The sequence below is a fragment of the Anas platyrhynchos genome, chromosome 7, assembly GCF_047663525.1.
Source record: "Anas platyrhynchos isolate ZD024472 breed Pekin duck chromosome 7, IASCAAS_PekinDuck_T2T, whole genome shotgun sequence".
In the NCBI taxonomy this organism is placed as follows: domain Eukaryota; kingdom Metazoa; phylum Chordata; class Aves; order Anseriformes; family Anatidae; genus Anas; species Anas platyrhynchos.
This window is the reverse complement of record NC_092593.1, coordinates 2,881,970-2,903,671: the sequence shown is the minus strand read 5'-3', so window position 1 is coordinate 2,903,671 and position 21,702 is coordinate 2,881,970. Positions and strand designations below refer to the sequence as shown.

Genomic DNA, 21,702 nt, shown 5'->3' with positions numbered 1-21,702 from the left:
AACTGGTGGCCTAGGTGCTTGGATTTAGATCAGTGTTCTTTTCTCCTTTTCTCTCTTTTGCTGGAAAAAGGATCAAGTTTACTTAGAAAGTGTAGAAGACATGTGAGTGACTTTCTTCTTGCCCCACCCCATCTCAATTGCACTTTCTGAATATTCTCTTTTAGCTTGTAACACTTCAGGAAGCTAAATTGCTGCTAAATGAGGATGACTACCTTATTAAGGCTGTATATGACTACTGGGTAAGAAAGCGTAAGAATTGCAGAGGACCATCTCTCATCCCTCAAATCAAACAAGAAAAGAGGGATGGCTCCACCAACAATGACCCTTATGTTGCCTTTCGGAGGAGAACTGAGAAGATGCAGACAAGAAAGGTAATGTTGTTTTAAATCCTCTACACTGGTAAGAACCATTTGATTCCTTGCCAGCATATGGCAGGATCAGTCCTTTGCTATCCATGGTTAATTGATTTCATTGTTTGTCTCTATTAATAGTTGTGATGTTAGATGACCCACCTAAACTTCAAACCTGTTAAATGATGTAGTCAGTTTCAGTCTATTTCTAATCTGTTTTCTATGTCAATTTACAATTTGTCCATTTTCTAGAAAGCTGAAAGTCAAAGGCTGACTTATAGGTTTGCAGACTACGGTGGAAGAGAGGAAAACTCTTCCATTTACCACCTAGTAAACAATTCAGGTTTTGTATTTGTGGCACTTCACCATTCATATCAATTCATGCTAAGACTGATGGAAAAGGCTGAGTAATTAAAAATCTGTACAAAAGTGCACGCAACGTCACAGTGTATAGAATCAAAGTGGAAAAAGCTTTAGGCACCAAGACCTGAGTTCCTTGTCCTGACAAACTACCACTGGTTTGGTAGGTAATCTGAGTGGAGAGAGCATGGGGAAAATGAGTGAAGCGTTCCTCTTCGACTTAATCTTGAGAGCTGGTTTTCCTTTGCTTTTCGTGGCATCTACCAATGAGGTTATGTGCTATGAAAAGTTTCTTCTGAATGTACTATTGATTCTCACTTGCAGCAACAGTATGGTGGTGGTTTTTGTTTTTTTGTTTTTTTGTTTTTTTTTCAAAAATGTTGCTAGTTATGCCTCACAGGCTTTTCTTTTGATGTGGAATTTTCTTAATCTTTCAATAGAATCGAAAGAATGATGAAGCATCTTACGAGAAGATGTTGAAATTGAGAAGAGAGTTTAGCAGAGCCATAACAATTTTGGAGATGATTAAGAGAAGAGAGAAAACAAAACGCGAGCTATTGCATTTAACATTGGAAGTTGTAGAGAAAAGGTAAACTTTGAAATTGTCTGTATAAAGTCATGTATAATGCTAAGGCCTTAATTTTCATTAATTGAGTTTGAAGATAGCTCCTGTAATTTCTTTCTATATGGATGTTAGCCTTCAGCAAACGTGTGGCTGAAGGCTTATGTTACTCTGTAGAGTTTAGAAGCTAAAACAGAAGGGTTTTGTGCAGCCTGTTACTTGTTCTTCAGGCATTTCCCAGTGGAAAAGCACTGTTATATTTTTAATCACGTTTTTTCTTTTTTTTTTTCTTAATTGAAGGTACCATCTAGGTGATTATGGAGGTGAAATCCTCAATGAAGTGAAGCTTAACAGACCTGAAAAAGAGATGAGCACAACTCCATCCACTCTTCATAATGGAAATCATCACAAAGTTCAAGAATGTAAAATTAAGGTAACCTTTCTTCTGCTGCAAGTCCGTTGTTACCTGTTATTCTGGACATACCCTGCAGATGTATGCATTGGAAGACTGTCCAGCAATCTGTTATGCTTGTTCAATGTTTGTCCTATTTCTCACCTAAGTTTTAAATGGCCTGCATCACCAAAACAGCAGCTTTGTAGTAGCCACTTTCTCACAGTTCTGTCCATTTCATTTTAAGATGATGTAAGTATGAATGCTTTATGTGGGAATCAGGACTTCAGGACTGCAAAATAAGGGGAATTATTGTTCCTTTTCCCTTTGACAGGAGACTAGAGCACTGAATTTTTCTGGTAGTGTTGTCTATGAATACTGATTAGCCTTCAGTGCAAAGAGTCTGATGGCTTAACTAGAATGGTCAAGGATTTTAGAAGCTGTTCTGAACTGTTGAAGTGGTAATGCTTGCAGACAAGAATATAACTGCTTTATCTTGTTGCAAGCAAGAAAAAAAATGTTGCGAGCAACATTGGTTTTAAAACAACTTAATGGAATTTGTAATAGCAGTTGCGTTACTACAGGGGCACGTACACTTCTCATTAGGAAGGTATTTATGCTGTGTGGTTTGCAGGTGTAGCAATACAGGAGCTATTCTTCAGTATTTTGTTTTTTTTAAATTCTCTTGTGGACAGTGAAACAATTACTTAGCAGTCACCTTTTCCTGCTACAGTGTCATCTTACATTTTAAATATGTAGGAATGTAGTAGATTATATGGGGGTTACATATTGTTTAATGGTGGTAGGACTTTTTTAGCTTTCTTAGTGCACAGTAAGTAGAGAGCTTTATGTTTAGTATGTATAGAATACGTGAGCACACTGGGAATGAAATGAAATACAGGAAGAACCTGCATGGAGACATGCTATATCACCAGTCTGTAGCAAACTACTGGATTCTTAGTGTTACTACTCACTTTTACAAGGTTGTATTAGTTGTAAGCTTGTTTTCACTTGTGTTTGTGTGACTTGATGGCTGTTACTGTATAATCATATTCAAATCAAGATACGTTTTTTGAGAGAGAATCTGACATACAAGTTGTTAGGAGTTGAACACCTTTTTGAAGTTTGTATTTAGCACCTGCGACACCCAGTGGTCACTAAATGCGATACAAATCCCTCTCCTTGGTTCTCTTTTGTTCAGCCTTCTGTTTCTCATCTCCGGTTGTGCAGCTGAGTTCTGTCACTGGAGTTAGTTTTAGTCAGCTATTGAAAAGTGGTAATTTGGGGAAAATTTAAATGCTTTAAAAACTTCAATGGCTTTTACTCTTTAATTGAAAATTTTGGAAGGAAAAGTAATCTTTCTAATTTAAGAGCTTTGAAGTTTAAAAGCGTTTTTGTTCAAGTGAACAGTTTAATATTACTCGAGCTGCTTACTTCAGAGGACTTATGTCAGCAGAACCTTAAAAAATTAACAATGTAAAAACTAATAGCATTAAATCTCAGAAAAGATGGAAACAATGCAAGAAATAGGAAACTTAACGTTTCTTGTGAACAGTTTTGAGCAGTTGAGAAAATTCTAAGTGATTGGTATAGAAAACTGAGGCTTAAGAAAATAATTGGAATACGATTTCCAATTACAATATACTGAGTGTACTTAAAAGAAAAAAAGGAATCTTAACTTAGTCATTTAGCTTGAAAGCTTTCAGTTTATTAATAAACCTTTCTAAAGATAACTAGAGGCAAGTTTTGTTTTTTTTCAGACCTTTTCAATAAATTTTGCAATGTGTGTCTGAAGTGGTCTGCAAAAGCTGCATGTTGAGAGGCTCTGCAAGATGAGCAGTAATGTTTTTCTGAAGCACAAGATGAAGAAACAAGATTAATCACGTCATTTGCTGAACTGTTGTGTGTTCTTTACAAACAGCATCCTCATCATTCATCTCTAAAGGAGGAGGTATCAGATGTTGTCCGTCAAAAGAAGAAGTATCTAAAGAAACCTAAAATAGAGTGTGTGGTAACTCCTCAACAGCCCTCTGCCGAGCCCTTGCCTGTTATCAACAAGAGTGATATTAAACAGTATGACTTCCACAGTTCAGACGAAGATGAGTTCCCGCAGGTAATAATCTGTTAGAAAATTTTAGCCTGCAGAAAATGAAAAACTCAGCTACCTGTAATTTGGACAGCATAGTTTGAAACAGAAAAGAACTGTTGGATGGTTGATTTATACGTAAGACAGTTGCAGTTTTATTTTTTTTCTTTGTGTTGTAAGCTATGTTTCAGAGAAGATTGTATTTATTATATAAATGTCAGTTCATATTATATACACTTGTGGAGTATAAAATATCTCATATAGTATAAAATATAATTAGTTATATTAAGTATTTTATTACATGCCTGTGATATACATATGGCAGTTGGAAGAATGACTTTATTTTCTGGTTTAGGTACCCTCACCAATATCGGAAGCAGAAGAGGAAAATGATCCTGATGGACCTTGTGCTTTCAGGAGAAGAGCAGGATGCCAGTATTATGCTGTAAGATATCTGCTGTTGGATGTAATGTGGTTTTTTAGCTTTGTACTTTTAATTTTAGTGCTAATATAACAGTTCTTCTGTTTCCCACTTTCACTATCAAAGCCTTGATGATTTGGTGAAACTCTGGAAAAAAAAAGTTTTTCACAGAATATTTCTCCTTGTCTATTCCAGTTACCTAAAGGTAATCCAGTGCACTGCCAGCAGCCCAATTAAGCCATTGCCAAAAAGGAACAATTCCTCCCAGCTCCCTCGCTTTTCCTCACACATCTTTTTTTCCAGCTTCTAAAGCTCGTTAGCTACTAGTTGTCTCAGTTCTCAGACCTGCTGAGAGATTCTGCTGAGGCACTGAGGAAATCTTGCTGTGGAAGTGGAGAGATCTAACCTGTTAAGGGTTTTCTGTGGAGTTAGGTCAAAACTTTTATTTTGGAATCATTGCAGGCTTCTCTCTTGCGTAGAATTAATGCTTTTTTCTCCTTACTCTCTGAGTTGACTTTGCCAACAGAAGTCAAGATGACTGAAATCTGATTTTGATTTTCTGTTACTTTGCTATTGCTCTTTAGAAACAGGTTATTTAAGTGGCTTAATATTAGGCTGCATTTTTAACTATTGGAGCCATTTGCTTTGTTTCTCTTTATGTAAATTGAACTGTAGCACTTCAGTTGCTGTAAGTTTCGTTTGATCATGAAAACTGATTATTTTAAAGAATATTTATTACTGTCACATAAGGCATTTCAGACAGCACACCGCATTTTTGTTAGTAAAGGTCATGCAGCTTTGAGTTTATTATAAAGAAGATTTTCATGGAGTAATAAAACTACCCTAAGGTAAGTTGGTTCAGCAAGTACACTGTCAGGATGTCAGGTCTGGTAATTGAATGCTGTGTATTGAACAAAGACCGTGCAGATCAGCATCTGTTACCCTTGGCAGTGTGGGTTTCACAAGTAAGGCTAAACTGTGAATTTAGGATCCCCTTTTGAAAAATATCTATGCACTTAAGTTCCACGTTGTTTGACTTGGGAATTGTTGTCACTGCTTTGTACAGCTGATGCAGTGGGATCCAGGTGGATGAACAGGGCGCCTGGGTATTTCTTTGGTCACAATAAGTACTAAATGTATCCTTTATAGGGCAATACCTGACACTGGACTTGTGTTAGGTATTATACGTTTAGGAGGTCCCCGTTGGTAACTTTTTCATTATATATATATATTTTTACAGACAAAAGCTTTTATCCTAGTGACCCCTTACTAACAGACCTAGACAAACTTGTGAAGGGTAGGCCATCAGCTGATTATAAAACATAGTCAAGATGCAGCCTTTTACGCAGATAATCCGTGGGCTACTTAGAGACTGAAACTCACAGGCTGTAACAATGAAAAAAATCGCTTCCTGTCTTTTATACATGACAACAAAATGTCAGATGAGCTGTTAGCAGATGGAGGTAGTGGGCCAGATGAACCTGTCAGGGTAGGACAGAATCCAGTGGTAACTCCGTGGATGTCTTCAGTGTTTTTAATACTGTGTTGTACCTTCTAAAATAGTTCAGTAACCTAACCACTGAGTGCAAAATTGCCTTTTCTTTATTCTTTACAGCCTCGTTTGGACCAAATTAATTCTCCATATGAAAATTCAGAATTGGCAGAATTGGACAAACTGAGGTTCAGGCATTGCCTTACAACCCTTACAATTCCAAGAAGATGTATAGGATTTGCGAGAAGACGAGTTGGCAGGGGTGGAAGGTACAATTGTGTTATTTTTACTTTGTTACCCTTTGAAGGATAAAAGTATTTAGAAAGAGAGAATTAAACTAACATCTTTTTTCCATCTTTTTTTAATCAGGGTTATAATGGACCGAATATCTACAGAACATGATCCTGTCTTGAGGCAGATTGACCCGGAAATGCTGAACAGTTTTTCAAGCTCTTCCCAGACTTTAGACTTTTCTTCTAATTTTTCACGGACCAATGCTTCCAATAAACGTTGTGAAAACAGACTGTCCCTTTCTGAAATACTAAGCAATATCAGATCATGTCGACTGCAGTGTTTTCAGCCAAGGCTACTAAATCTCCAGGACAGTGATAGTGAAGAATGTACCTCAAGGAAACCAGGGCAGACTGTGAATAACAAAAGAGTTTCTGCAGCATCTGTAGCTTTATTGAACACCAGCAAGAATGGCATATCAGGTAGGCAAGGGTTTAAATTCTTAAGGGACTGAAGTTATTAAATTTAGTGTTTTTTTTGTTTTTGTACTTGGGACTGTAGTGGTAACATCTTCACTAGTGATATGTAACTAAAGCCAAGATGCAAGGTAACTATTTTATAGTTCTTAGAATTTTTTCTTCAAACAGTTCTGTTCCTCGTGCTTTAATTCGAGTTTCAACAGAATCTTGATGAAGTGCTAGACTCAAACATGCTACATGCAAAGGAGGGATTCTGCTTGTATGTCAGGATTGCTTACACGTGATTGAGTCTTTAGATATTTATTGGCCTAAAATTCGTTAGGGACAGAATTATGCCCTTTATGAATGCAAAAGAGAAGCAGTGAGGCTTTTTTGGGGGGTTAGGGTGGGAATACAGCAGCAACAGGGTCATGTTGCTTTTTTTTAAATCTTGCTAAACATCTCAAGAAACCAGCAGTGAGTTAGTAAACTTACTAAGCAGGCATGAAAAAGTTGCAAAACTGTGTTTTCTGTTATGTCATAGTAAAAATTTTGACAGTAGAAGCCTCCAGTGATGTAGACAGTCAGAGCATCCAGCATTCTCCACTATCAGAAAATCAACAAGTGTAGGTTAAGAGCGATTTCCTTTTCCCTTAAAGGTGATCTCTTGCTCTCATTGCCAGTCTTTTGCTATTCAGCTTTATGACCTTTTTAACTCTAAATAAGCAAGACAGCAGTTCACGTACAAACAGTTTTACATTTAAAGTAAATAAAATCTCTAGTAATATCTTCACAAGAATACAAAATATATGCAATGTTACTCTGATCTTTGTATCCCTTGTTAGTTACCTGGATGTAAAAGCACTTACGTTGGAATTAAAACTACCAGAAGCAAAAAAAAAAAAAAAATGCTTTAAATTTACATTTTTGGTCTTATCTGCTTCATATACTAGGAACTGTAATTACTTAAAACTGAACGTTGTAACTTTTATACTAGTAAAAGTGTGTATGATTCTTTAAAATGCCAAACAATTCGAGAAATGCCAAAAGATCTATTACCAAGCATCAGTAAGCATCTGAGTATGTTCCTATCTATTGTGTACTTACAGAACTTGGTGTTGTAAAACAGGATAATTAGAGGATACAATAGGTTGATTCCGGATCCTGTAATTAACTTCATGTGGACTTGGAATGCTCCATCTCTTTTAAAATCAGTTGGAGGATTTGGAACTTAATCTGTAATAACATACCTTTAGAAATTCATGCGTAGAAATTGAATTTCCTGAAGACAAAAGCAATTTTCTTTACATGATGGTTTTAAAAGATTGAATGTTAGCTTATTAAGTAACATCAGTATAGTACTGACATAAGCACAGAATGCTTATTCCAGCCTAATACTTCTATACTTCATTTATTTTTCAATATAGTCATTGCAACCTTTACGTTGTGTTCTCTCTCTTGGAGAGATTTGCACAAGAATAATTTTCTGCTGTATGAAGAGAACGGATATAATGTGCTATGATCATATTTTGTATAATTTCTTTTTGTAAGGAACTTGAAGGGCTGGAGAGTTGCACCTGTAGCAGGAAGGGGCAGTTTTGTGTGATGGGATTATTGATAAGAATCAAGAGATGTGGTGTTAAAGCAAATGCAGAAAATAGAAGGGAATACTATTTGTCAGAGTTAAGGACGTGAAGCATGGACCATAAGCTGTAAGGAACAACGAAGAATTTGCTGATAGTTCTTTATGTAAGAGGAGCAAGTAATACTGCAAGATTTGTTTGAATGAAAAAAGTATGATGACATCAAGGTAAGGAAAGTTGCTTAAAAAGATATAGGATAAGTTAATTTTTTCTATAGAATTTTTGATGATAGTATAATAAGTATTAATAGATTACCAAAGGATTAGCTAGATGTAAACTTAAAAGTTTACATACTTCTTTTTAAGGTTTTGAATGCTGCTGTGGAGACCTCTCTTTCCTGAGGATGGAGTACACCTAAAAAATGTAGGGTAGTATCTTGAGGTGGAAGCTGATGTATCTGAGTGAAAAAAAAAAGGTTGAAGAGATTTGTTAAATATCCATACCTGGCTTTAGTATGTAACAGCTAGAGGATGGATAGCACATAATAAAACAAAAATGAGAACAGCATTTTAGCAGTGTGTTCAGCGCAGGCGGGGGGTGGGAGGGAAGGGCTCTGTTTTGGTAGGGAATTGCGTATACATGGGGGAAAAAAGCTCTTAATCAGGTAACAGTCTCATCAAGACTAAAGAAGAAAATCGTTGGTGCTACATGGTAAATTAATGACAGAGCTCATATAATTACTATGATTACTAGCACTCACATACTGTAGGATTGGAACTGTTAGGGGAAGAACTAAAATGAAAGAATAAAGTAATATATATTTTAATGATAGAGATAACAGCGAAATATGTTAATGTATAAAACAAAATCTGATGGTTCCAAGCCACTTCATAGAGAAATGATAACTTGTTTACGTTGTATAATCCTGACAATCTGTCTGAAGACTACATTTGGGTGAGAATAGTGATACCTCAGTAGCTGAAATGCGTTATGCAATTTATGGTTTTGGAAGACCTTTTCCTTTCCAGATTGAAATCACAAAACAGATCTGGCAATTCTATTAAAAGATCAGATGCCATAAGGTAACAAAACTCTCTAGCAAGGAAGTGAGCCACCAAGAGGAGCTACGGTTCTAGATTTGCTCCTTAGTAAATGGCAAATAAATTTTAGAAGTGCTCAAAGTCTGGTTGTGCATTAAGTCAGCACAGGTCACCCTACTGGGTTTATTAAAATAATTCTTTGAGGGATAATTGTTGAAATCAGTTAATTCTATAGGAGATTTACCTGCAAGCATAAAGCAATGTGTGGAGAAAACAATGGCAGTACTAAAACTGTTTATTTTTAGTTTAGAGAAGACTTCGAGTTGCTTGCTTTAGCTTTTGTTGCACAGGAATATTTAAAGTTAATTGTGCATCATATTTTCACTTAATATTAAATAAAACTATTAAAATGGAATTTCCCTAATGCTAGGCACCGTGCAAGCAGCGAGAAAGACTTGGTGTCAGTAGCCTTTTCTTGAAAATGCCTAATCAGTGCATGACTAAAGAGCCCCTGTTCCACACTGATCTTTTTCTCTTGCTTGTGTTGTAACAACCCCAACTGGGAGAACTGAATTTGAGGAACTCTGAGACAAGGTCACTGAAATCATCTTATCCCTCTGATCAGTTGTGTAAACTTTCTGAAGTCTTGCCCGTTATAATCTGAAAAGCTAAGCTGGTCTCTTTGCCAAAGCCAATTTTGGAGGAATTCTGTTTAACCTAAAGTGAGAGAAACTGCTGATGGGATGCAGCTGGCTCTTAGGATAGGTGGTGGAGGAAGGAAGCTAGGAGGAACTTATAGGAACTTACAGATGGCACTACTGACATGGGCAAGCTCATATTTAACTGGCCGTCTGAATTTTGAGAGTGCAACTCACTTCATTTATAGAACTGAAGTAAGATAAAAACTTCAGGCAATTTTCCAGCGGTTTGTAGGACACCGTGTTGCGTTTGGCTTCCAGTCTGCTTCAGCTGCCCGTTGCAGTGACCCACTCAAATGGTATCTGTTTAGTTACCATGGCCATGCAGAATAAACCAGCATTCTCAGCTGAAGAATTTGGCTTACGGAACAAGCTTTTACCTTTTAGAGGTATTTTTTCCAGAATTAAATACCATGGAGCAGTAATTAGATTACTGAAATACCGCCTTTTCGGGCAGCCTGATGGATGATCTTTGATTAAAGCCTTCAAATCCTAAGAGAAATGATACACTAATCTAAGATGAAGATGTGAAGGAGGAGAGGAAGCTAAAAGACTTAATTTCACATTGACTTTTTATGCTTTTCTGTTGTAGTACTTTGCTACAGCCAGATTGTGATAAAATAACTATAAAGAAAAATCCTGTTGGCAGTGGAAATTGAAGTTCTGGTAAATAGAAGCTTTTAGGAGAAGTGCAGAACCCTTGTGCTTACCTGTGACCTTAAAGGCTACCTTGGGGTACTGTAGGAGTTGGATTTGTTAAAGACCCTTCATTTGTTTGGTTTTTGCAGAAGGAAATGATAGTAAACGTGCTAATGAACAGCTGCTGTTTTATAGCAGAGCTCAGTGTGACCGAATAAACATCTGGTGACAGGTACCGAACCGAGTAGAGTTTAAACATGTCAATGGAGAGGAAGCAATCATTACATCACTGGGGTCATCTTCCCTGTAACATGGCTTTGTGTCAAACTGAGGAGGCTGAAAACATACGACTGACCCACAGGCTAGCTTTAAATTGGATGCTGGTTTGCAGTTTGAGGCTGTTTCCTGCATTGTCTTTACAATTCATAGCAGAATGGGGCTTTGAGTCTCAATAAATGTCCCTTAACCACAGACGAATAATAGCGAATTGTGGCTAAATGTATTGTAGACATCTCTTTGCATGACATATAAGCTGGTTCTGAAATATTTTTAACAAAACAAAAGGCATGTTCTGGAATTTGTTACCTCAGAGCTTAAAAATAGAATTGCATACATACGTAATGTTCCATAGCGCTCTTCTTGGCTCTGTTGCCTTTAGTAACGAAACACATTTTGGGAGCCTGTTGAGAGGGAACCTAGCAGGTTTAGCTGACTGAACCGGGAGTGAAAGGCTTGTAATTGGTAAAAATCCTCCTGGGGAACACTCAGCACAATTAATGGGGGGAGGGAATTTTAGAATATGTTGGAATTGATGGTAAAATCCCAATAATCTAATAGGATTAACTGTATGAATCACGGGATTAAGTGCCCTCCTTACATAGTTGAAGCTTGTTTTAACAATGTAGCAGTAGAGAAGAGGTTTCCCTAGTATTTTCTAAATAGCCAGTCTGCACTTTGGCACCTCTTCAGAAGAGAATTTCAGGACAGCCGTACTACAGGAGTGCTGCAGCCAGTAAATGAAAAACCCAGACCCTGAAAGATAGCTCACTTTGGGTTTTGTTAGCTCATTGTTTCTTGGTGACATAAACACCTGCATTCTGCAGGAATATCATTTGAGATGAATGACAGCTTCACTCTTAGGAAAATACAGTTCAAAATGTTGAAGTATAGTTAACAGGAATCTTTGAAAAATGAGTTCTTTTTACTTTTTCCTAAGAAAACTTAGTTTTCAGGTTAGTACTGGCTGCACAAAATTTGGGTTTAACCATTAAACACTAGGCAGTATTTTTATTTATCGTATTTGCAATTCTTGGGTGGGTGGATAGGATATTGAAAACCATTTTTCGTGACTGTGCCATTCCCTTCCTTACTTGTCGGGAGTCTGGTACCACTGGGGCAGTGCTAACTTGCTTCTTGCAAATAAATTCAGTATGTCACGCAGACTTTTTTCAGTGGAGCAAGCTTAATAGGAAAGATAATCCTGTTCAGGTGAAACTTCAGCAAAAAAATAAGGTGAAATTGGAAGGTCAGACTGGATTTGCTAAGTAAACATTGCTCTGTGCTATTTGCAAACATTGTTTTAGACACGGAGATTAGCTTTGTTGTTGTGTATTGGTTTCCCATCCTCTCAAGTGAGGATCGAAGTGCACTTAACTAGCTGGTGTACAGCCATACAAGTGATCCATGTAAGCTAGCACCTACAGATCGCATTGCTCTTCAAGTAGGTGTTGTTGAGTGTTAAAGCTGTGCTTCCTTCATGTAGCACCTCCTGGTATCAGAGGAGAGGGCAACAGTTAAGGACTATAGGAAGGTTGTACTGGAATAAACTGAAAGTGTTTACTGTGAGAGCTCAGCTTAGTGTACTTCTTCCTCAGCGTGATTTTTAGGGCATTCTCGTTCTCTGCAAACCAGGAAAAGAATTTCTCAAAGCTTTTGCTTCAAGCTGCCGGAGAGACAACTACCAAAGATTGAGGCTGCTTAAAAGCAGAGAAAGCTGTGAATCCTTTTGTTATAAATTGAATCAATGTTAAAAGAACACTATGAACAAGCTTAGTGTGGCCTCCCTTTTACATAGGAAAACATGAAAATCTTTGCAAGCATCTAACATGGTATAAGTTGTTCTCACCCAGTTGTTACCCAGCACTGGCCCATTCTTACATCTTAGCTGTATTTGTTTTGTGCAGGCATATTTCACACCGGCTTCCCTTTCTTTTCCGCAGTAACAGGGGGTATCACAGAAGAACAATTTCAGACACATCAACAGCAGTTAGTTCAAATGCAGAGGCAACAACTTGCTCAGCTTCAACAGAAACAGCAATCTCAGCATTCCTCGCAACAGACACATCCGAAAGCACAGGTAATGCACCCGAGAAGTCACATGCTTCCATCTTCCTTTGGCTTACTGTGGTTTTAATCTCTCATAAGCTAGATATAATTTTGTTAAAACAAAAATGTTATAAGTTTTGTTATAACTAGATATAACTTCAGTAAATAGGTTAGATTTCAGAAGGAATATAGAACTAGTTTTGGTCAGGATGCTTTTCCAGTTTACTTTATAGTGCCTGAAAGATATTTGTGCCAGCTACAGCACAGACCATCTTTGTTTTCTCTATTTTGAATGAGAGTTTTTTAAACTTCAACCCCAAAACCTGTTGGGGTGGGGTGTTTTCTTTATCTGTATACTGTAACTGAGCTTTAAAAGTTTGAGCAGCAAAGTTTATTTGCTGGTAATTGTGTGTTACAGCAATCCAAATGTAGTGTTTTCCTTTGTACTTGCATAATTTTAAAGAAATAAAAATACCTATTTTCTCATCCCTGCAGGGCTCCAGCACCTCTGACTGTATGTCAAAAACACTTGATTCAGCCAGTGCCCACTTTGCTGCATCTGCAGTGGTTAGTGCACCTGCTCCGAGTCGCAGTGAGGTAACGAAGGAACAAAACACCAGCCACAACAATATTAATGGTGTTGTCCAGCCTTCAGGTGATGATTTCTTAAAACTTATTATCTCATGCAGGGTTGAGACTATGTCAAACTGGCTTATTTTGTATTTTCAGAATAATGTATTTGAGTTTGTTATAGCAGTAGGAGTAGCAGCAGCTACAGTCTTAAATGTTACTTTTAAATAATCTTGTGCAATGGCCTGCAGGTTAGTATGGTAATAACTGTTTGTTTACAATACCAAGGGTAAAATTGTTTCTGTTTTCTTTTGTAGGCTCTATCTCTTAATAATCTGTTACAATAAATACATTACTGCTAACACTTTAATTACACATTGACAGTTAAAAAAAAAAAAATGCTTTAAAATAGTTAAATGCTTTTAAAAGAAAGTAAGAAGTTGCTATGTTGTCTGGCCATTATTTCACTTCCATATTTAGATGAAATTCTACTAATCAACTACTTCTAGCAGCTCTTTTGACATTACCATAAGTTTCAGATGTCATTGTACTTAATACAATTTGGAATTCCTTCCAAATTTAAGCGAAAGTGTATATAGTGGCATTCACTACCTGACTTCAACACCCCATTTCTGGTCCTCTGTTACCGAAGGAGCAGTGCTGGTCAGGCTGGTGCAGTTGCCATGTTACCAGGAGAGAAATGTTATTTGGAATTTGCCATAACAAATAAAAGGCTTTCATATTAATTTGTAGTTTTAATAGCTAACGATGTGATCAGTTTTATAGACCTTCTGCCAGGCTGGGTTAATAATGAAATGAATAGGAGAAAACACAGCTGAATAAAATCAATATACTGGAACAGTTCCAGGAAAGAAAAAAAGACAACTATGTATAACTCGCTATAATATATATCTGAGAGGACAGTGTTTCGAGGGGTATAAGATCAGGCACATGTACCATGCTGATATCATCTTTATGACTGATGAAAAACATTGCAAATATGCACATAAAATTAGATTTGTGTTACTGTTCCATAGCTGTAAATGACAGTGATAGAAAATAGCAATTCCAGCTTCATACAGGAAGGTTTAAATTAGAAAATGTTAGTTGAAGACAGCGTTTTGCAGGAATAGGGGAAAAAAAATGCCTCATTCCACTGTTATCAAAACCAGATCAGTGTTTTCAACCAGATCAGTGTTCTCTAGGAAACTTGAGAACCTTTGGGTTGAATATAAGCTGTGCCTGATTTTTAGCTGGAATTTGAACCCCAAATTTCCTACTGCTCCAGTAGTGCAGACAGCATTACTGCATAATCTGGAAGGGAGCTTCTGTATTGCCTGGTCCTGGACCCCAAGTTTTGCTTCCTTGAGGGATGCTGGTCCCCAGAACCTCTCTATGTTGCCAGTCAAACAAGGTGGGAAATGAGGAGGTCCTTCAAAGCATCAAAACTTGGCTTCTTTGTTGGTCTCTGTGTTGCCTAGCTGAGGTGTGAGCTGTTTGATTTACTTTTCCGGTGAATGTTGCCCCTTAATTTAAGACAGTACATTATGAATGTACCTCTTAATGAGGTACATTAAGCTCAGCAATACAGAACCTCTTTGTGATACCGGTACCTTCTTTACTTTCTGATGGTTTCATGAATTAAGTTCTTAAGATTGGTAGTGTAATCTGGGAATGTTTCTAAAACTTGTATATTTTGATTCTTCAAAACAAATAACCTACATGCAGGATTCCAGTGACATGTATGCTTAAAACATTACCACTGGGGTTTAACCTTTGTCTTTGAATCTAAGTAATGGCATATTTTTAATTAATAATGTTTGCTTTGTAACAGGAACCTCTAGAACGTTGTACTCCACCAACATGGCTTTATCATCCAGCCCAGGGATTTCAACCGTACAGCTTGTAAGGACAGTTGGCCACACCACCACAAACCACTTAATTCCAGCATTGTGCACAAGCAGCCCTCAAACTCTTCCCATGAACAATTCTTGCCTGACTAACGCAGTGCACCTCAACAATGTCAGTGTTGTTTCTCCAGTCAATGTGCATATCAATACAAGGACTTCAGCACCATCGCCAACAGCCTTAAAACTTGCCACAGTTGCTGCCAGTATGGACAGAGTGCCAAAGGTAACTCCTAGCAGTGCCATCAGCAGTATAGCAAGGTGAGTGTGTAGCATGCTGGTGCACAATTGTCTTACACCTGTGCTACCTGAATAACTCCTGAATAATACCTGAATACCTCAGATGTACCCAGCTCCCCACAAGAGCACTAAATAAAATCATTTCCCCCTCTGAGATTCCTTGGGGTAGCTTCAGCCTCACAAAAACATCCAGCTGCTGGCATCTTCAGCACGACTATGACAAACGATAAGAGACAATGCATGCTGTCTTTTTGCAGATTAATGCCCAGATAGGTTCTGCTGATTTTTGGCACGCTGGTTTTGGTAAACCTCAGTGTGTTTAAATGGCTTCGTTTTAACCTTTTTCATTTGTCCCTTCTCATTGCAGCCCCTTGTAGAAGACTCTCAAACTCTACACATTCTCTCTAAAGCTTTATGTAGCCATATTGTAAGATGCAAACTGGCATATCTATTTTATACGTATATATGTGTGTACACATCTTTATATGCAAAATAGATATGAGGCAGCCTGCATCTTATATTCATATATTAAAAATACTTTATAGAAAAATATATAAAATTATTCATATAAAAATATACAAAATTCATAATGACTAGCAGCATTATTGTTTTGGAATACCTAACTAGATATTTGACAAGAGTGGCAGGATTTTGCAGTTGGCTAAATTTACTAAAAAGGGCAGTATTTGGACTTGTTTTGAATGTCTCTGCTGGATTGTACGATGCTCAAAAAAGTCAAATCTGTTAATGGATTGATAAATCAGAAAAAGGGCATTAGCAAATGTGGCTTATGGGTTATTTCTCGATGCTTCTGGAGATGTTAAAAAGAGCTTCTGAGATGCAAAATCACGTGTATAACGTAGTCGCTGAATGGAGTGAGGAAAAGCTATTCTTAAATTAGTAATTGTGCTTTAAAGCATGCTTCTATCGCATTAGTCTGTTTAGCTGTTATTTCCATAAAGTCAGAGGGATATTTCAAGTAGTGTCAGCAAGTGCCTTAAAAAGAACCACCTTGGCTGAATAGGCCTTAGGCTTCTCTACAGGGAATGGTAATACATTCAGAAAGAAATTAAGATTTCTTGTGCTAGTGCTGAAATGAAACAGAAAAAAACAAACAGGTTAGAACAATGCCTTGCTCACTAATAGAATAATTGGTAGTTGATAAAGGGTCGTATTGGCCTATCTTGACTTTGTTCCTTCAGGAGACTTTTTATTACTCTTATCCATAATTTAGGATGGTAATTTACAGTAAAATGCAATGAAGTTGGGTTGTCTTTGTTAATCTCATAGAAGGGACTGCAGTGTTAATGGAAGTTCTTAAATGCCAGCACTTAGTTGTGTGATCTGTTTCTAGTGTACGCGTTGGGGTTTGTCCCTGATCCAAGTAATAGCTGTGTAAAAACACACAAAGCCTGTAAGAAATCATTGAAACTGCCTAAGGAAATATGTTAATTCTACCTCTAATTATTGAATATTTCTTCTGTTGCAGAGAGAACCATGAACCAGAACGACTGGGTTTAAACGGCATAGCAGAGACAACAGTAGCAATGGAAGTGACATAACCTCAAACCAGTGTCTCAACCTGTGCTAATGGTGTAGTCATTTATATTCCAACTGAATGCAAAATACAGCACTCTGTGGATCACAGAGAACTAAAATGGACCTAAATGGACTATCATTATATCGTGTATTAAGTCGATATATAATGTAAATTTTGTAAAATTGGGAAAATCACTACCTTGTAAAATAGTTTATTTGTATCATCAATATTATTTCTGTTACTTGAATAGTAGATATTCATCATCATGCTTTTGCACTTGAATTTGCAACTGAATGGATTAAAAAAATAATTCTTTAATGGGATCATGAGCATGAAATGGGATCCTGCATCACTTGTTTTAACTATTTATTTTGCCATGTTTACATTTTGTATCTTGTACAAATAAATCCAACTTTGTGTCTAAAAAAAAAGTTAAAGATTCATAGCTAGGAGACAAAATTCTTGTAATTTTTTTCTAAAGGAAATGTAAAGTTTTCACTTGGTTCATTTTGTTTCACAATTTGACTAGATGGACTTTTTGGTAAATACTTTAGTGGCATTTCACTGTCAAATATGAAGTTCAAGGCAAAATAGTATTTTCTATTACTGTGCAGGGGAAAGGGATGGATCGATACATGCAAATTTAATGTAGTAACTCACTTTTCCATATATTTTGAATGTATATTTCTATTTATAATACCAGTTTATAAAAAATAATTACACAGGAAAAAAAAACTGACTAGGAAAATTATGCATCTAGCACACATGAAATTGTGCAGATATGAGAAAATTTTCAACTGATTACATTTTATCTGAAGACTGCATATTTTAACCGGCTTTAAAACTGTAACACACCACATAAAGGATATTTTACCAGGTATGTATTGCATTATATATCATTGCAATAATTATTGGATGTCTAGATATCGAGCCATCCCAGGTGGTGGGGGGGAGGGAGGGTTGTGGCAAGATTGTCTTTTCAATTTTGGAGAGTTTTCCTGTGGCTACAAGGCAAGTAACGGGTTGGAAAAAGTCTGACTGTAAGCGTTGGACACCTTCGTAGTGTAGTGTTTTAGTGACTTTTTTTATACGGTTCTTGTAAATTAGATACGTGTAGTGGTGTTTCAGAATGTTTGTTTATGCACTAGTTCAGACAACTTTCCCTGTTACTTGTTCTTGATAAGTGAAAACTGCAGGGAAATAAAAATACATATCAAAACATGGACATGTTGCATACGTGTTTATTTCACCAAGTGCAAGCAGTGTAAGCTTTAGGTGATGTGAGAGGTCTCTTGATGGCTTTGACTGGAGCACGTGCACTTAACTCTCCAAAAGGTTTTGGTTTGTGATGTATTTCCTGGCTCTTCAAGTATACAGTAGGGGAGGGATGGTCCAGTAGACTTGGAAATGATCAGGACAAGGGACAATTTCTTGTTCTGCCAGATACTACAACCTCAGATATTTTCTTGGTCAAATCATTTGAATTTTCTGCTGTTTGGTTCTCCACCTGTAATTTGAGTCATGTTCCACATTTCTTATAAATCACAGAATCTTGGAGGTTGGAGGGAACCTCAGGACATTGTCTGAGCAGCCCCAACGTTGGATTACCTTCACAGGGCTTCATCACCAGATAATGGTTGCCAGGTTTCAGATTATTACATTAAGTACTTTTGCTTCTGAAGGAAATTACTTGTAACCACCAGCAGCTGGAAGATTTGCTTCCTGTAAGACATACTTTGGCAGAAACAAGCATGCTACGGATCAGTTGTGAGGGACCATGCAAAGTAAAGCTCACAGGTTAATTTTCTGCTAGTTTTTGTAATTTATATTCCTGAAATTTGGAATGAATTGTTACCCCTGTGAAGAGGTGATGTAGGCATAGATCTGTGCTCTTTTCTGAGCCAACCCTCGTTGGACTGCAGTTAGCATGGCAGTTTGGTGTTTTGATTTTTCTTTAAAGTATCTAAAAGAATAACTTGTGCATCTTTATTTTAAAAAAGTGTGATATTTTACCCTGTGTGTCATGAAGTCAGTATATTTTTTCCTCTTAAATGTCATACAGAGAGCTTCTTTTGATTTAAGTTGTGCTTAAATGTGTTTTGTCTTAGCTTCTGTGAGTTAAAAATGGGCAGTTAAACTCTGAGAGCTTGTTGGAAACTCAATACCTAAAATCAATTATTTTTTTTTTTGCATAACTGGTGCTTTATTTTCTCTCTCAAGTCCACAAGGAGAGAAGATACCAGACTGTATCTTTAGAGAATACTCGGAGGGATGCATGGCACTTCAGTAGTACTGCCTTGATCAGGCAAAACATAGCAGCAGGACTGGGGTTTTCAGCATGAGGGAGAGGCTTCTCATGTCTGTCTCAAGTTTTCTGTAGAAGGAGATTCACTTCTGGGCACAACAATTATGCAGTCTGAAGCAGGAATTAAATTTTTGGAAGCAGAACTGTTGCAAGTGTGAGTCAGGAAAGAGTTATTCTCCTTGATACCTAAAAAATAACCTTATTTTGTAACCTAGCCCCAAAACCTTTAATAAAAATGTAAAGTCACTTTCTTCTGCAGATTGAAAGCTGTATGCTTAGCAAATCAGAGCTCCTGAGACCTGTAGTAGATGTTCTTTTACAAATGTAGATCATTTTCATGGTAAATTGGACTGATTGCTATGTATCTGTGACTTGATATAGTCTAATCCTCATCTAATTACTTGAAAAACCTTTAGCTGCTGCTTCTTCTAGCTTTTAATAGATTCTGGAAAAGTATGAGGTGGAGGAAAGGATTTCATAAATTCCAAAGGTAAGCATGCCATATGTTGAATGAGTTTCATTTAAAGTATTGGGATTGATGTAGCTTTCCAGTGAAATAGAACTAAAATAGTCTTAAGAATTCCTAGTAATTAATTGTGGGCCTGAAGTGCTGGAAAAGGAGAATGATGAACAATATTGGAGTCTGTAGAAATACTTCTTAAGAGGAAAAAAGAAGTCTTCTACATTCTCCTGACACTGGAATATGGAGGGGAATACCAATAACTGAGTTGTTTGTGTGCACTGCATTGAAAGTGTGTGTTGAAATTATGCCATTCTTTCTTAATCCCCTTATTTGATCATAACACAACTGCAATCTGATTGGAATGGTGGTTTCTGTTTTGGTATGGATTCAGGAGCATTGTTCAGGTAAGATTTCTTGAATTTAGTTTATCTGCAGCAATTTATATTGGACTTGAAGTGAGATGTGTGGAGCCGTACTTTAAATTCCAGATTCTATAGAAAAACATTCTTTTTTCTAGTTGTGTTTATCTAACGTGTTTAATCTATAGATGATCAATTGAGTTCTGACGTGTGCTTAACTGCAGGAATTGTGACTTCTGAATGTGAACTTTCCCTGTATGAAGCCAAGTACTGATTGTTCTAATGGGGGGGAGGAAGATGAGCTCAGGTGGGGCTGAACCAGATTTTAATCCATTAATATTTGGCCTCATTGCTTAGCATTTAAATGCTTAAAGCTGAGAACTTCCAGAAGTCCTGTTTTGTCTCCTGAGCTGTACTTGTGAGAGCTCTGCAGTTGCTGGATGCGCCTCCTGAAGCAAGAAAACTATTCCAAAGCGACTCCAGGGGGTGACTGACTTGTCCTGAAGTGGGCTCAGCATCATGCTTACAGCTAGTCAGCACAATCTCAGTTTCCAGCACCTTTCAGGAAGAACTGCTCAGACCTTTCAAAGTGTCCTGGGAGGAGCTCCCACCTTCTGAGGAGAGGGCTCTGAAGGCTGCAGCGCACTAAGCGCTCCTAACGCAGGTCAGTCATCCCCTGGACTTCCTGGATTTGATTTCAGAGAAAGAGTTTCAAATCTCAAAAACCTCAATTCCCTATTTCTATTTTTAGGTTTTGCAGTATTCAGACTTCAGATTAGAAAGATGGAGAACAACGTTCAGAAGTTAAAGCACATCTTCACAGTAAACCCCTGCTCAGAAGAGAAGGAAGGAAGGAAAGACATCTCTAACAGGCAGAGATGTTTCCTGTGGAGCAGCAGATCAGGCAATATAAGTTAGATTAGCTATTAAGATCAGAATGTTTGCATTTGAACAAAAGCAAGTGGAGGATAAATTGTTTTCTTCTAATGCAACCAACTCATTATGTTGAAGACCTTAGATACGAACAACAGCAGTCTGCCTCCAAGCCTACCGATCTTTACCAACCTAACAGCTCTTTGTAGAGTCCTTAAATGCATTTAGTGGCAGCATTTCTCTTTTTAGTAAGTCAGTGACAGTGTGAGAGTAGTGTATGTAAGAAATGGGAACACATCTGGGTGAATATTTTGTAGAGCTTTACTTAAATGGCAGGAAGGTGAATGCAAAGTTGCACTGTTGAGAGAATAAATATTGTTTTTATCTCTGTTTGGTAAGAAAGTCCATTGGCTAAGAATATGGTGAGTTTGGAAGGGGCTGCAATGCTTATGTTGCTCTGTCCTTTTAAGCAGCGAGCTTACCAAGTACTTAACCTGTGTGTTATCCTCCTGCTAGTGAACACAGCTGACTTAAAGCAGTGGGTGTGCAAACACGGTTGAAGAGCCATCGTTGCCCAAAAGATCCTGTGCAGAAAATGAGATGTCTTGAGCCTTCTGTGGCAGAATTGCTTTTTTCCTCACACCCTTGTTACGCTGTTTGTTTTCCAAAGATAGGACAGTTGCTGTGAGTAAGAATGGGGAAATCTGTTAAGTCCCATCTTGTTTCAATCCATTGCGCTCTGATTCAACTGTAATACAACTGTAATTAATACAGGGAGGCTAAAATAGATAAATTAGAGAGCAAGGGGT

The 21,702-nt window shown here is 37.4% G+C and overlaps 1 protein-coding gene across 4 annotated transcripts in view; it reads left to right on the top strand.

Annotated features, from left to right (window-relative positions):
• Positions 1 to 18,118, top strand: part of EPC2 (enhancer of polycomb homolog 2) — a 40,999-nt gene extending 22,881 nt beyond the window's left edge. For all 4 annotated transcript variants that reach the window (XM_038181936.2, XM_072041410.1, XM_038181937.2 and 1 more), the window contains exons 4-14: positions 165 to 371; positions 1,151 to 1,299; positions 1,573 to 1,705; positions 3,585 to 3,776; positions 4,105 to 4,194; positions 5,786 to 5,931; positions 6,032 to 6,375; positions 12,531 to 12,667; positions 13,132 to 13,291; positions 15,041 to 15,374; positions 16,843 to 18,118. In XM_038181936.2, coding sequence (XP_038037864.1) covers positions 165 to 371; positions 1,151 to 1,299; positions 1,573 to 1,705; positions 3,585 to 3,776; positions 4,105 to 4,194; positions 5,786 to 5,931; positions 6,032 to 6,375; positions 12,531 to 12,667; positions 13,132 to 13,291; positions 15,041 to 15,374; positions 16,843 to 16,915 — 1,965 coding nt within the window. In that variant the 3' untranslated portion in view covers positions 16,916 to 18,118. The remainder of the gene's footprint in view (positions 1 to 164; positions 372 to 1,150; positions 1,300 to 1,572; positions 1,706 to 3,584; positions 3,777 to 4,104; positions 4,195 to 5,785; positions 5,932 to 6,031; positions 6,376 to 12,530; positions 12,668 to 13,131; positions 13,292 to 15,040; positions 15,375 to 16,842) is intronic.
• Positions 18,119 to 21,702: the final 3,584 nt, after the last annotated feature.